The sequence below is a fragment of the Mustela erminea genome, chromosome X (genome assembly GCF_009829155.1).
Source record: "Mustela erminea isolate mMusErm1 chromosome X, mMusErm1.Pri, whole genome shotgun sequence".
NCBI classification, from domain to species: domain Eukaryota; kingdom Metazoa; phylum Chordata; class Mammalia; order Carnivora; family Mustelidae; genus Mustela; species Mustela erminea.
The window spans coordinates 111623420-111639285 of NC_045635.1; the positions used below are offsets into that span (position 1 = coordinate 111623420).

The 15866-nt window shown below is 44.0% G+C and overlaps 1 protein-coding gene across 6 annotated transcripts in view; it reads right to left on the reverse strand.

The window, feature by feature from the left end:
- Positions 1 to 11343: 11343 nt before the first annotated feature.
- HS6ST2 (heparan sulfate 6-O-sulfotransferase 2) overlaps positions 11344 to 15866 on the reverse strand; it is a 280230-nt gene continuing 275707 nt past the window's right edge. For all 6 annotated transcript variants that reach the window (XM_032330791.1, XM_032330790.1, XM_032330788.1 and 3 more), the window contains one exon: positions 11344 to 14441. In XM_032330791.1, coding sequence (XP_032186682.1) covers positions 13574 to 14441 — 868 coding nt within the window. In that variant the 3' untranslated portion in view covers positions 11344 to 13573. The remainder of the gene's footprint in view (positions 14442 to 15866) is intronic.

Sequence of the window (15866 nt, forward strand, 5' to 3'; positions counted from 1 at the left end):
ATAGCCTATAGGATGCAAAGACTGAGGGTGAAATCAAGGCTACTATGTTGGCTTTATAATGAGTCCACTTGCCTACATTTTCCAGTATTCCCTTACTCACATATTTTGGTTAGAGTGGTCCATGAGAGATTGGCGTGGGAGATCCGGAGGGCAGAAAGGAAGCAGAAACCATGACGTGGTTCAGGTGTCTTGTTTCTTATTTCCTGGCTCCCCTCGTTGGTGTGAGGGTATGGCTGGGCCTGCAATGGCTTCATGTTCCTTATGTCCTTCTTCAGCTTCTTCAAGTTCTGGACCAGATATGTGTATGTTTAGCTCTGTGACAAAGTGTCTTGGCCTCTACAGGACACTCGTGACATCAAGGTCAAGGTGACAGGTACTGATATGGGTTTCAGTTCATCCTCATGGGGTCTACAGGGTTCTTGTCCACACCCCTTTCACATTCATCCCTTCCCAGCTGCTCCCCTGGTGGACTTCATGGTTCAACATCAGGCACAAAGACAGCTACCTTCCAAAAACAGCTTAACCAGCACTCGTAATTGTGTAATGTCAGATCCTTGAAACAAATCTCCTTGTGGATAGATAATATGTCCTTATAGGTCTGCTTCTCTGATTAAACCCTTGACTGATACAGCCACAAACAGAAGGGCCACACCAAGGAAAACCTGTGACACCACAAACTGCTCTTGGACTTTAGTGAGGTTTTTCCAAAAATATAATTCAATGAAGAAAATCCCAATAAATTTCCTCACAGGAAAAATTTAATCCAAACATGCAGGTCTTGACTGTCCATCATGAGCAAGTCTAGAACAGAAGAGAGAGAATGTCTTAAAGCCTGCTTTTCCCTAAAGAATATATTAAAGTTCAGTAAGGGAGATAAAGTTCAATTAAAAATAAAATTCAAGACAATCTGTGATAAGTTCTGCAAGAGAGGTTCAAAGTGTTATCAGAGTATCTTCCCCAACAGGGATCCAATATCTAACTTTGTACAGAAATGACCACAAGCATCCTAGTTTATCACCTCTGTGGTTATGTCTACTGCTTTCAAGTTTTTCAAAGTGTGTATAAATCAGATAAAACAACATCTCAACTAGTCACACACAAGGCTATTTATTGTTGGAACAGTGCTCTAAGAAGGGTTGCCAGGTTGGGAGGCTACCCAAGGCCAGGGGCCAGTCCATCTGTCACGTGCATTGGGCCCTTCCAGCTATAAGCGTGTGTCCTCTAATCCCAAAGGCTACACTGATGTGAGACCCCTGCTGGTCCAGGGCTACCTGTAGAGGAAAATCCAAGATAGAGAGCGTGGGGTGATTCTTTCCATGACAAGTGGCCCTTTGTGACAAAAGCCTTTGCAGTAGAACTCATTTAAATATCATCAGTCAGTCATTCATTCAACAAATATTTATTGAATAACTCATGTGCGCTTCCTCTCTCTCCACACCCTGCCACTTCTGACCCTTCACAGGGAAATGTCACCTCTCTGAGTAACTCTTGTTGTTGACCCTAAATACTTCCTGTTCATCACTTTCCTCTATACGTTTCCTTCATGGCACTCAGCGCAGTTTGGCCTTCTCATGTGACTGGTAAGATACTCCGATTCATATCAGTTTCCAATAGTAGACCTGAAGTTCCACAAAAGCAGCTCTCCTATCTCTTTTATTCCTATCTGCTATCCACCATGAGCACAGACAGACCCTGACAGTTAGTAGGTTAGGTACTCGGTAAATATTTGCCAAACAAATGACAACCAAGATGCTGAAATAAAGATGAGAGTCAGAGGCCACATCCTCGCTTTCCTGGAGCTCACAGTAAGCCAGGGGAGGTAAACAGGAAACCCAAGAAAGGGGCGGTGGCAATGACCTCAGGCAGCCTAACTCATCACCTCCCGAAGATACACCTCCCCGCTATATCAAGTTTTGGGAAATGCATATAAAATCAAAGAAGACAAGATTGTAAGCAATCACCTGGAGGGCTATTTACTGTTTTGGGCTGAGCACTGGGTTGGGGGTGGACACAGGGGCTGAGGTAAGCACTGAAGAGAGGTAGCTAAATCTAGTTAAGAGAGGGCCAGGGAAGACTCACTGGAAGTGGTGACATTGAGTCAGAGTCTGAAGGAAGAACAGAGCTTCCATCGGCTAAGAGGAGCATTTATGGGCATGTGTTGTTGTGTGGCAAGCACACAGTGCTAACAGAGAAGGTAAGAGTGAGGGGGATAAGCAGCAGAAGCATTTAAGGCAAAGGGGAGAGCATGTGCAAATGCCCAGGGGTGAAAGGAGAGCCATGGGGAGGACTCAGATCACTCCTCCTGGCTGGTGCAGGGGGTATGCTGAAAGATGCCCCAGGCATATCGACATAAAAGGTCATGAATGCCAGACACAAGACTTTGGAATGACACTTGAAGACCTTTACTGAGTGCACTTTATTTACAAAGATACCTTTCGTTGGTTACACACCAGAGGTTACAATGAAATGCATGAAAGCATGCTAACATGTAGTGCTACTAGTGAAGCTAGCTATAGTTTTCAGATATAAAACTGGAACATATGGACTGACAATGGAATAGATTTGTAGAAATCATGATCGTTACGGAAAATGCAGAGCATTTGGCTGATATGTGGTTTTTCTGTCCAGTATTCAACACACAAGGAATTCTGAGTACCAAGCAGAGTATGTCACGTGTTTGCTACATAGTGATTCCTAGCATTGTTGAGAATAAATAGACATTGTTCTTATCTATTAAAGCAAAGGATATCTGCCAACTTTAGACAGATATTACTATGTCCAGTGAAGTGCCCCATATGTGTCTAATCCAGCACTGGACTCCATGAGGAGAGAGTAGAAGAAAAGTATAAAGCAAAAAAATTTTAAAAATCTAGTTTCTGTAAGGATGGAAATATTTCCTTTTAGGATCGTGAGTCCAATTGCCGAGTAACTTATCAGAATACAGTGGAGGTTCTTAATCTCACAAAACAAACTGAGGGTTGCTGGGGGAGGGGGGTAGTGAGAGGGTGGTGGGGTTATGGACATTGGGGAGGGTATGTGCTATGGTTAGTGCTGTGAAGTGTGTAAGCCTGATGATTCACAGACCTATACCTCTGGGGCAAATAATACATTGTATGTTAATAAAAATAATTAATAATAAAAATGCTATAAAATTGATGGTGATAATGACTGTACAACTCTGAAACTACATTAAAAAACATGTGGGACACATGGCTGGCTCAGTTGGTAGAGCATGTGACTCTTGATCTCAGGGTTGTGAATTCAAGCCCCACATTGGACATGGAGCCTACTTTTAAAAAAATTGTGTAAATAGGTAAATTACGTGGTATGTGAATTATAGCTCAATAAAGCTGTATTTTAAAAGACTGGAAAAAAATACAGTGGATGGGACAGGGGAAGAATGTAAAACAGTACCAAGAAAAACGGTGCCCATGTTTCATAAAAATTTAAAAAGTAATAATCAGTTGCTTCAGTGCCAGAAATGTTTACCTGTATTAATCCAAACAAAGCACAAAGCACCATGTTCTAAAATGCTTGGCATGTTTTAACTCATTGAATCATTAGCACAAATCTATGGAGTAAGTACCATTACAATTGCAATTTTAGAAATGGGGAGAGCTAGGCTCGGAAAGATGAAGGCATTGACCCTAGGTCACATGGCTAATAAAGGGTTAAGCCAGGATCATGAACCCAGAGAGTTTGATTATTATAGTAGGAACCCCAGAAAAGATTCTGCTTTAGGTTGAAGGCCAATTGGCAATAGAACAGAGCACAATAGAAAAGGAAAGGGGGTGTTCTCAAAGTTTCTTATGAAAACATTAGGGTCTTGCTGGCTACATCAGACCCAGACAGACCTGAGATGAAATCTCAGCTCTGCCACAAATTACCTGTGTGACTTTTGGGAAGATACTTGCTGTCTCTGTGCCTCGAGGTAAACCTGTAAAATTGGAGAACGAGTGGAAGTGTGATATGGGTTTGCCCTGGTGGTGTTAGAGCTGGAACAAGTTTTTAAAAATGCTTTCAAGGGGTGCCTGGGTGCCTCAGTGGGTTAAAGCCTCAGCCTCTGCCTTTGACTCAGGTCATGACCCCAGGGTCCTGGGATGGAGCCCCACACAGGGCTCTCTGCTCAGCAGGGAGCCTGCTTCCCCCTCTCTCTCTCTGCCTGCCTCTCTGCCTACTTGTGATCTCTGTCTGTCAAATAAGTAAAATCTTTTAAAAATGCTTTTAGATGGGGCGCCTGGGTGGCTCAGTGGGTTAAGCCTCTGCTTTTGGCTCGGGTCATGATCCCAGGGTCCTGGGATCGAGCTCCACATCGGGCTTTCTGCTCAGCAGGGAGCCTGCTTCCTCCTCTCTCTCTCTGTCTGCCTCTCTGCCTGCTTGTGGTCTCTCTCTCTCTCTGTGTCAAATAAATAAATAAAATCTTTAAAAAAAATGCTTTCAGATGATTTCAAAAGATGTTATGCTCTTCCACATGCATCTTACCCACTGAGTATGGAAACCACACATTCTCTTTCATTTATACTAGTGCTGTGTATGTGTAGATGCGGTACGGTGATTGTCTTTGATAAGAAAGGCAGTCTATGAAATAGAGAGGGACCAATGCAGACAGGAAGCCAAAACCATTTTGTTGGACATTGAAAATATTTTCTAATGCCCCAGAATGGAACTGGGAATTATGCCTGTGGAAATCAAAGCACAGAGCTCATGGTCAAAAGACCTGAGACCAAGGGCCAAGTTTGGCTGCTTTCATTTGTGAGATCTAGGAGAATATTTATGGATCTAGTAATACTGAGTTCAAGGGTGAGGAGATCTCAGGCTGCCTCTCCAGGGGCAAAGGTTCCAGGCTGTGGACTGGGTGTCTGTGGGTCCAGGGACAAGTGCTGAGCAGACTGCAGTCTGAAGAACCCAAAGGAAGCCAGTTGCTTTATGAGTATTGCTAACAGGAAAAGAAACAGTGGTTAATTAAGTTTCAGAGAAGCCAGAAATGGCTTCCTAGCTTGTCTGTATCAGGAGCTCAAGGTCCTTGATCCCCAGCTACTGGTCTGGAGGAAGCTTCGGCTAGGGGAATTGTGTGGCCAGGAAGCGACTTCTCTGAACCTCAGTTTGCTTCTCTGTATAACGGGAAACTAATAAGACGCACTTGTCTGTGTTTTTGGAAAAATGAGATGAAGCCTCTTTGATGGACGATGTCTGGGGATTGCTTCAGACTATTCCAGCTTGTAGGGCAAGTGAGTGAGGACATGGATGAAACACGATTGATCAGGAGTTGATGACTGCTGTAGCTGAGTGAGAGGGAAATGGGGCGTCGCGATGCTGTGCTCTCTATTTTTGTAGAGGTTCGGATCTTCCCATAATAAAAGGTCTTAAATAATGAATAAAGCAGAGAGATTGAGCCCTGGAGTTCCAACAAGGTTTGATTTGGGCTCCTGCTTCTAAGTATTGAGCATGTGAATCAAGCTCTCCTGAGCCTCAGCCTACTCCTCCATAAAATGTGGGAAGTAATTATTCCTGCCTCACAGGGTAGCCATGAAGATTAAGCGTGGTTGAGCATATAAATGGCTTAGTACAGCGTCTGAGATAGAATACAGTTCTGAAGGCATTAGCTACTAGTTCTGTCGTTGTTGTTTTTGGTGTTACTGTTATTTTACTATATGAAGGACCAAGAGGAGCTGTAGGCATGCAGTAGGTGTTTAATAAATGCTGTGGCTCCTCATGGTTATCCTCAACCTCACTAGGAGTTGAACTCTTCCCACCTGGTCGGAATACGCCAATAAGCTGCATTCCTGGTCTGGTGAAGAGATCGGCAGATGTGGGCATTGAGGTCTCTGGGCTGAGTAAGAACTGTTTTCCCTTAGTGGAGTGGAGCTGGTATATAAAAGTTAAGAAATTTTCACCCAAGAGCAGGACCAGCTAAGTAGCCTCAAGTTGAGCTGTCAGATCCTGCCTCTGCAGAGCCTCCGGGAGCAGGAGGCAGTGGGAGGTTAAAGACAGCTGGAGACAGGCAGCTCTACCAGGGGTTTCATTCATTCAGGGGCTTAGAGCAGGCTCTCGGTCCTGGGAAAAGGACTCAGTTGTGAATAATCTTCTTTTCTTAAATTTTTAAAAGTCATCTCTATGCCCAACGTGGGGCTCGATCTCACGACCCCGAGATCAAGTCACATGCTCCCCCCGACTGAGCCAGCCAGGTGCCCTGGAAATCATTCTCTTGATAACGGCCTTCTCTGACCTCCCTTCCTGGTTTCCTGCTACACTGGGCCTAACTCACAGTGAAGTGCTCAGTGGAGGTTAGTCAGCTGAACAGGCTCTAGGACAGGAATCAAGTTGCCGGAAACTGGACATTGGGTCAGCAAAGCTGAAGCTAGTTAAACAAATGCCTCCAGACTCAGGATGGGCTTACTTCCAGAGCCTAGGGCCGGCCTGGCCACAACGTGGGGCACGGTGGCCCAAAGTAGGGCAATCAAGTAGGCAATGAGACAGCAGAGCTTCCAGCGTGACCCAAATGACCCATTTGCCTTTATGCCTCACAGAGGCTCCACTGGTTTGAACTGGTGACTATCTGGGGTCGGCTTCCTCTGTTCTGTACAGACACATTCAGGGTGGAAACTCTCACCTGCTCAACTTGCTTGCTCTAATTGGTTGCTTTTGACCCTAGGCTTATTAGAGTTCATTAAAACTCTATTAAGATGGCAATTGGCCGACTTAAGATTTTATATATAGCTTTTTTAGAGTCAATGATACTTCAAAAACTCCTATTCAAATTCATTTTGGAAGGCTCCTGCCTGAGACAAGGAGTAGAGAACTAAAGGACGTTAGCCTGAAGCAAAGGTTCAAATTCAAGTAAGATGGCATTCAACCATGAGCCTTGTGAGTCTCGCTTTGAAGAGTGGAGGTCAGATTATGGAGAGCTTTGTGCATTTAGCCAAGGAGTATGGACTCGATCGGCAGATAGTAGAGAGTTGCCCGTGCTTTCTGAGAAGGGCAGTACAGTGATTTAGGACAGTAGGTCCCCCATTTACTTAACCGTGTTCGAATCCCATTTGAGTCATCTTCGAATCTCACCAAAAGGCAGAATCCCTTGCTTTATACCCTGAGATTCTGATTCAGAAACTTGGCAGTGGGGCCAGGAAATCTGCATCTTTAAGAAAACACATCACAAACACCTTGTGAGACTACAAGTCCATGGATGGCATTTTGAGATGCAGTGGCATTTTGAGAGCGTGGCGTTCAAGAAAGAGGCTCAGGACAGAACAGTATGGACACCTGACCTTGAGTGGGACTGGTGGAAATCAAAACAATGATCTCCTGCCAAGTTACTGGGGGTTTGAGGGAAAGTGTGTTTTCAACTACAAGTGGGCTCTGGGGAGCCTTGGGAAACCCCTGATGCCTGTTAGAGGTCAAGATCACTCTTGATCCATCCTATTCATTTTGACTAGTCAGTGCTGAAGCTCTTTTCTTAAACTTCCTTCCTACCTGTTCTGCCTCTTTGATCAAATGCACGGAGTCTTTAACCATATAACTCCAAGGACCTTAATGGGTACTTGATCCTGCTCGAACTGTTTTCAGGGGCAGAAGGCCTTTCTGGGGCCTTTGTGGGGGTAAAAAAGAATGCTCTTGTGTTAGAATTAAGCCACAAAAAGGTTGGTTAGGGTTGGCTCCAGCTGGCTGGTTGGGCCCCATCAAGTTATGGTATAGCCCTCTCTTTGAAGACTTGACCGCTCCTCTCTTGAGTCACGTGAAATCCAGGAGAGCATTTTCAAGTCACAAAGACTGTTAAAGTTTTCTTAGGTCCAGTTAAAGCATCATTAAATCCTACCCAGATTAGTGAAGTCACAAGATTTCACCAGGCATAATGAAAATAGAATTTATAAAACTTAATGAGAATTGATGAGGATTATTGAACCTTGTCCTGCCCTTAAGGCAACAAGATCAAAATTTAGAAATTCAAATGGGAAGAGAAGCAAAATATTCTTTTGTTTTTCTTTTTTTAAAGCCAGGCGAGCTACCTGAAGTTGCAAGACTTGCGTGGGTCCTTCGTGACTGCTAATCTTATAGACTAGTATGAGCAAACTTTTAATGTGCTCCTCACCCTCCTCCCTCCCAGGTGGCATACATGCATTTTAATAAGAGTCTTCTAAACAGGCTGCTTCCGCCCAGTGTAGCAACTTGGAGTGTGGGAATTCCAGGTGCCAGCTCAGACCCGTGAGACAGGCAGCTAGACTTTTGGGGCCCTCTCATGTGTCATGCAAACAGGCCCACGCACTGGCAATGTGGCGTGGGACAGGTGGGAGGAAGAAGAAGGGGGCTGGTGAGTGAGTCATCCTTGCTGAAGTGCAATAAAGTAGGTCTCAAATCAACCAGGGACGTCAGATAATGCATTTTCGTTGCTGGAGAGAGTTATCAGTGACTCACTTGGCATTTTGTGGATTAGATCTTTCAGAATACTTCTGTCAGTGGCTGCATTCAAAATTCCAAAGCAAACCTCAGGATAGGTCTTTATATATTTCATGATGTGACAATTGTTATATGTATAGATATATATAATCGTTTCGGGAAAGTTTTGAAAAATGAGTCACAATGAGACATCACACCACTTCTTGCTTAGTTTCTTGTCAATATTTTTAATTCTTGATCTCAGAATCAGTGTTGAGCTATTAAAGACATGTGCATCCTCAGACACCTAGCTCTTTATCCTAATGGCAATGACCGTGATCATGATAATACTATCCAACACATGTAAGTCTTATTCTGTGTCAAGTTCTTTACAAGTATGACTTCACTGAATGCTGGCAACGACCCTCTGAAGGGGGAGCTGTTATTTCCTCCACTAACGGGGTGGGGGACCGGAACTGAGGCACAGAGAGGTTTGTGACTTCCCCCAAGGTCACAGAGCTGGTAAGTGGTGGGGCTGGGATACAGACCCAGCCAGTGTGAAGCTAGGTTGGGGGCCTAGGGTCAACCATCCACTCTATACTAGTTGTGGGGGGCAAACCGTGATACACTGCTGAGTTTTCCCCCAAAAAGGGAAATTGAATAATGGAACGACATAGTTCCATTTTTGTTATCAATATTATGTGTATGTTGGAGACACACACACACACACACACACACACACACACACACAGGTGGGGAGACAGAGGGAGATGAGATTTGAATGGGAGTAAGACAAGGAGGTCTGGAAGAAATCACATGATTACACTCGTTACTTGGAGGGAGGCAGATTTGTGTAGGTAATTTCACTTTTTCCTTCACATACCTCTATTGTTTTAGATGGAACACACACAGAGAGGAACTCATTAAGCTTTTCATTTAATGTCGCTCTCTGACACAGCCCTTGCTTTAGATTCCCATAATCCTGAGAGAAAAGATCAGGGTCTTCGCTGCTGTCACGCTTAAAGCCGTGACTTTCATGTAGTAAATATTCAGTAAATGCTGTTTGTGGTGTTTTATTATTGGGCAGCGTGTCATTCGTATCACACCCCTCTGTTCTCTCCGATGCTGGGCTCATTATAAACTCTGCCAGGACTTCACTATTTAGGACGCTTGGGCTGGTCTGTGGTTCAGGGGTTGCACGATTTTTTCTCTCAAGGGCAAGGAAAGAAGTATTTCAGGCTCTTAAGGTCATAAGATCTGTGTCGCAATTTTTGCCTCCATCGTGTGACAGCAGCCGGAGGAAATATGTAAAGAAACGGGCATGACTGAGTTCCAATAAAATTTGATTTACGAAAGCAGGTGGAGGGCGGCCTTTGGCCCCAGGTTCGGAGTGTTCGGATTCTGGCTCTAGCTGGTCAGAACAGGGTCACTGGCCCTGAGAAACAAGTTGATTTACTTTGTTCTCAGGATAGTTTTCTCCTGCAGTTCGGAGGGCTTTGCACATATGCGAAGGTCTGATGAATGGATTAGAAATCTATTTTGGACTTTTTCAGGTGTTGATGTAATTGTTTTGATGTTTGAAACTGTCAGGTTGCCTCGTCCTTGCCATGTGAGAGATTAGGATGGCCTTATTCCACAATCCCATGGGGTTCCCCTTGGAGCCGGCATCCACTGTGTCTTGTTATAATTTGTACAAAACTTTGCTTAGTTGAATCCTAGCGAGGATGAGAGAGAAGGAAGTCTTCCTTAGGCCGGATGGGAGAGCTGGGGGTCCCGCACCCCCCCCCCCCGACTACTCTGTTGCTTTTGTGTTTCCCAGGAGTAGGGAGACTAGGCTTTTTTGGACCCTCCACTCCCTGAATGAGTGCCCCCAAAGATCGCTCCATTCTTCCTTGGTTGTAACTCCTACTGAGAATCCTAAGTCCTTAGGAGCTGGGCCAACTCGTCTTTTCTTCATCACGGCTCCTCTCTGGGCAATGTCGAGAGTCCATTTCCTAAGAAGCCAATAGTGATCTAGGGCTCCTATCCCTTCCCTCCTTCTGTGTGAGTGCCCTGCTCTCCAAGTGGACCCTTCTCAGGGGAAAAGGGAAACAACTTTTATTTCCTAACTATTTCACGTTCTTAGTCTGTTCACAGTTCCTCCCAAGTAACTCATAAAATCAAGACCATTGGCCACCCAATTCTTGCTCAATAAACAGTCGATGGGCAACATTTTCTAAGTATGAATAGTCCGCAAAGTAATAATGAAACCCTCCAGATTGGTGGCTTTTTTTCCCTCTTATCCATGCAACCAGTATCTAAATTTCTTTTGGAAAAGGGCAAGGGCAAAGGCAAATCACCCCAACGATAGTCCTAACCATAAGTTTGTTTGGCAAACTGGGTACCTCACACAGAACTGGATCATGGCATGTTAGACTTTAAAAGCCAATATTTAAATTCTTACCTTTAACCTCTATCCTGTGGACAGAGGGGATAGAGAAGAAATAAAGAGCCCCAATTTTCCTTCCCGCATGCTTTTAGGCAAGCGAGTATCTATTTCAATAACAGTTAAATTAAAACTCACACACATTTCATTTGCATAGAGTAATGGACTGAATGTTCAGGTTCCCCCCCACACACATCCATATGTTGAAACCTTAACCCCAATGTGATGGCATCTAAAGGTAGGGCCTTTGGGAAGTAATTAGGTCAGGAGAGTAGAGCCCTCAGGGATTGGATCAGTGTCCTTATAAGAAGAGCAATCCTGTCTCTCCTTGACAATCTTGTCTTACCCAAAAGGGGAGACAGTGTGCGCCCCTGGAAGGAAGCCCCCAAAGCGAAGGCTGTTTCAACGCGGTGGATTAGATCGGATCATCTACTTCCACACCTGGTGGCCAGGAGTTCAAAACGAAACTCCTTGGGAGAAGATTATTCTCTCTGCGGTATCATGATACCTAGCGGCTGCAACACTTGAAATCACGAAATGACTCCGAGTCCGTAATTTAAACTTTATTTCATATCTATTGTTAAATTACACAAAATCAGTGAATGGTTTGTAAAGCTACACCATTGGACGGATGTTTACAGTTGAAATCACAGGATTTATAGGATGATGACCAAAACATGTATTTATAACATCCCTTATATACAATAATCAGTATAGACAGAGAAAATGCACATAATCTCTGCCAGCCATGCACACCACAATAACACAAAAGGTTTTTTTTTTTTTTTTTTTTCTGTAACAGGCTTTTCCACTGGCTTGGGCTCCATCCTGCTTTCTAAAGGTACTTATCTGTTTTAAGAGCAAATGTTGTCAATTAAAACTAAACAAAACTGAAATACCACAGTGATCTACAGGATCTTTATTTTAAAAACACAATGTACACAAAATAGTTTCACTCTAAAACACGTTGACTTCAAGGTGTGTTTGAGTTTTTAAGAAAAATTCCTTTCAGGTCTTCAGTTCTCAGATTTCCCAGGACTGCAACACTGTCAGACAAAACAAACTTCAGATATAGTGATACAAGCTCAGCGTCAAGAAAACTTATTTTTAAACCCAAATACTCAGCTTCTCGTCCGGCTTGTGGCCGTAAGTATTACGGATGAGACTAGATCATGCAGATAAGCAGCGGATTGTACAAGATGTGACTTTATCGTCACACTCCTAAGCGTGTAGCTCCTGAAAACATCAATGCTATTTCCAGTTGTCTTGTTTGGTCGACAGCCAGGGGGTTAGTGTAGGTCCCTACAAAGTAGAGCAAAACCCGTAAAATGGACACTGCCCAGAATCACGGTGCTTGCTAGCACAGTGGATGACTTGCTTCTTCTCGTCCTGCTCGATTCATAACTGATCACCTACAAGTATTGTGCAGAGACTTAATATGAAATCACTTCCCTCAATGCATATGCCCCTGAGACACCCTCACCACAGAACACTCTTTCTCTTTGTTCTTTCTTTAAAAAAAAACCGGGTGGAGGGTTAACCCAGAGTATTGAGATACAGCTTTTGGTGTTACTAAATCACTGGCTATCTTAATGCTTATTCTACTGTTTTTCCCCCCCATCTTGTAATTGTCTACGGTCTGTCAACACAAAAAGAACAAATGGGCTAAAAGCTGCCAGCCCAACAGGAAATGGCACAATAAGAAGGTACAAAAAGTCAATAACAATTCATTCACATTCAAGTTCAATTCTATCTGATCAAGAATAACTTCAGCAATATTTTTAGACACGTTATCCTGCTCAAGAGTTTCTTGATAAGGACCTCACTACACAAACATTGATAAGACAATTCTATAGAAAGAAAGTCCTGACTTGAATCCAGGATTCTATATCACAAGAAACTCAGCAACACACCATTTAGATGATGAAGAAAGATTCTATAAATGGGTTATTTTGGAATGAGCACAACTCCGAGAAGCCTTCAAATGAATGAGAAGCAGCGCCAAAAAGATTCCAGAATTGTTGAAATTACAGTGCCCAGAAAAGTGTTTTTGTTTACTATGAGATACACCCTGTTTAAAACCTTTAAATGGTAGAAGGTAGAAAAAGTTGAAAATTCTAAACATCTCTTAAATAGCAAGATACGAATCCTGTTTACTTGAAAAGCCAATATTTCTTACATAAAATTGCCCATATTTGGGAGAGAAAGATCTTCATTTCTATAGTTTGGTAAGATTTACCATCAGTTCTTATGCCATTTAGATAGATTCCTGGTTAAAATCAGAAGAAAATAAAAGGTTTTGTGGTTAATTTTAGTTTTTTTTTTTAGTGTCTATATTCGTGCTTACCCCTGGGAACAAATGTTTGTTTCCAAGAGCAAGTTTGAACAGTGTACCATGAATAATTTGAGTCTGTTTCTTAGCCAGAAGTCGAATGGCCACATTTTATGTTTTCATTTTGTCTCTATAGCTAATTTAAGCATTTCTTAAAATATTGAAACAGTAATTTCTGGCGAGTCTGGTTTGGCTTTTGGATTTTATAAATACTCCAACAAACCAAAAAGAGACAATTTAATTACATACTGAAAGTTGTTTTACCCACGCACAGTATAACATTTAATTGAAAGGCAACTGTAAAGGCAACATCTTAACTTTCCCTTTTTTTTTTTAACCCTCCAAACTTAAGGAAGCAAGATGTGTTTGGAAACTCTCATGTTTTAAGATTTGCCATATCTCTACTGGCGCTTTGGGGCAAGTGCGCAAAGGCCTCTGGGAGCCACTTAACGCCATTTCTCTACGCTGCCTATGTAGTCATTGGTGCCATTGCTGGCGCTGCCATCGCTCTGCTCTTGACCTGGGTTCTGCTTTCGGCTTTCACGGTTCTCCTTCTGGCTCGAATTCTGGGTCAGATTCTGAATCAGATTCTGAGTCACATTCTGGTTGGCATTCAGATTTAGGTTCTGACTCGGATTCTGACTCGGATTCTGGCTCTGGCCCTGGCTCTGGAAGTGGGTCTGAAGGAACCTCCCCTTCAGAAATTTGCGTTGTTCCTGACGCTTCTGCCTAGCTTCCTGATGTTCCTTCTGCCTCATAAACTGATACCTTTGCAAAAAGAGGTCTTTTGCATAGCTGTACAATTCCATATCCAGAAAATTCAGTCCCTCGATCCGCTTTTGGATTTCCTCATTGATCTCTACACTAGAAGCCCTAGTGGTATTGTATTGGGTAAATGGCGAAATAAAGTTCATGTTGAAGGTTTTCTCAAACAGGTACTGGGTCTTCCGCTGAAACTCCGTGAGGCCGAAGAATGCCATGTGCTTCAGATTTGATTTGGCACTTTCCAGGAGGACCTTGTTTCTTTGCTTTTCAGGCATGACGGAGAGGTTGTAGCAGCCGACCAGGGTCAGGTCAGAGAGCATGCGCACCTGGCGGTTGTTGGCTAGGTTATAGGGACAGTCCATGAACTCTTTTAGAGGGCAGCCAGACCAGTCATCACCTGTATAGCAGCTGGGCAGCTCTTCAGAGGTTGGGGGCCTTCCATCACAGACGTGCAGGGATGCTTTCCATGTTGCCCCTCTCTGGACGTGCCTCCACTCACTCAAGTACCGGGACACTGGGTCTCGGAGGATGGTGATGTAGTGGAAGTTCCTATGGGCAAAGCACAAAGACCAGCACTCAGTGCCGTGGGTGACATAAGTGGAGTCAGCAAGGTGCATGGCATCTGCGATGTTCTCTGATCAGTAAGGAGGGCAAAAGGGGAATGATAGTGATCTGGCAGCGTCTGTCCTGTGAAGTGTGCTGTAGACCACTGTCTGAGTCCCACGAGCCCATCCAGGTAGCTAACTCTTTCCCCCAATTTGCTGGTACTGTAGCTCATGTGTGTGGTTAGTTGCCGACTGAAATAGACATGGGAGCTGCCAATGGCACATATACAAGCAAGCACCTCGGTTTCAGCCTTTGCTAGCGAGATAATATTCCCAGCCCAGCCAAATTAACTCTATCAGCTCCAAAATGCCCCTTTTCTTTATGTACTGAAAGCATACTTGGGTGTCAGCAAGTGTGAAGCCTCTTTCATATGGCTATCTCCATTTTTTTTTTTTTTTTTTTTAAAGATTTTATTTATTTATTTGACAGACAGAGATCACAAGTAGGCAGAGGCAGAAAGAGAGAGAGGAGGAAGCAGGCTCCCTGCTGAGCAGAGAGCCCGATGCGGGACTCGATCCAGGACCCTGAGATCATGACCTGAGCCGAAGGCAGCGGCTTAACCCACTGAGCCACCCAGGCGCCCCATGGCTATCTCCATTTTAAAGCTACAAACTGAAATATTTGTTTATTCACATAGAGGACTAGCCAACACTGAACCCATACAAGCACGCACCCCAGCCCAGAAATGTAAAAGCCTAAGATGTGATCAGACATACTCAAGGGGAGAAACGACCCTGGGGTTGCGCTTTTAATTAAGAAATGATTCCCCCCACGCCGCTGAGACTCAGGGGATGAAAGCTGAAGTCAAAGAAAGGCATGTTGTAGAAGGAAAACAACAATAAACACTGACTATTAGCATTTCGTTTCTTAGAGAAAACCTGGGGAATGGCTGGCGGCTTTTGTGAAATCTATTCATTCCAATCTGAGAGAGTGGAAGGTTCCGTACACCTGCCAAAGGGAACCAACTCAATCATAGACAGGCTGGGTCTGTTGGCTGATGTCCTCCGCAGAAAGGTTTCTCCCGAGTCTCGGGCTTCGAGCAACTTGGACCCCTGGGGTCTATCCTGGGCATGGTGCTTCTTCTGCTGGGCACGATCTTCCTTCTGTGACCGGAAAATTCTAACATCCTTCAAGTTACAATCTCTCCTCTGAGCAAACTTAAGCCCACCGCCAGCTGCCGGCCCTCACCTCTTCCTCGGTGGTCCTGTAACACGTCTGCACTTAGTCTTTGTGAAAAATTTTGATACTGAATTGTGACTATTTGTTTGTATTTCTGCTTAAACGATGTCTTCCAGGACAGGGACTCTGTGCTATTCTTCTAGAACTTCTGGGGAAGAGGAGGGAGAGCGTGAGGACCGGGAAGGCCAT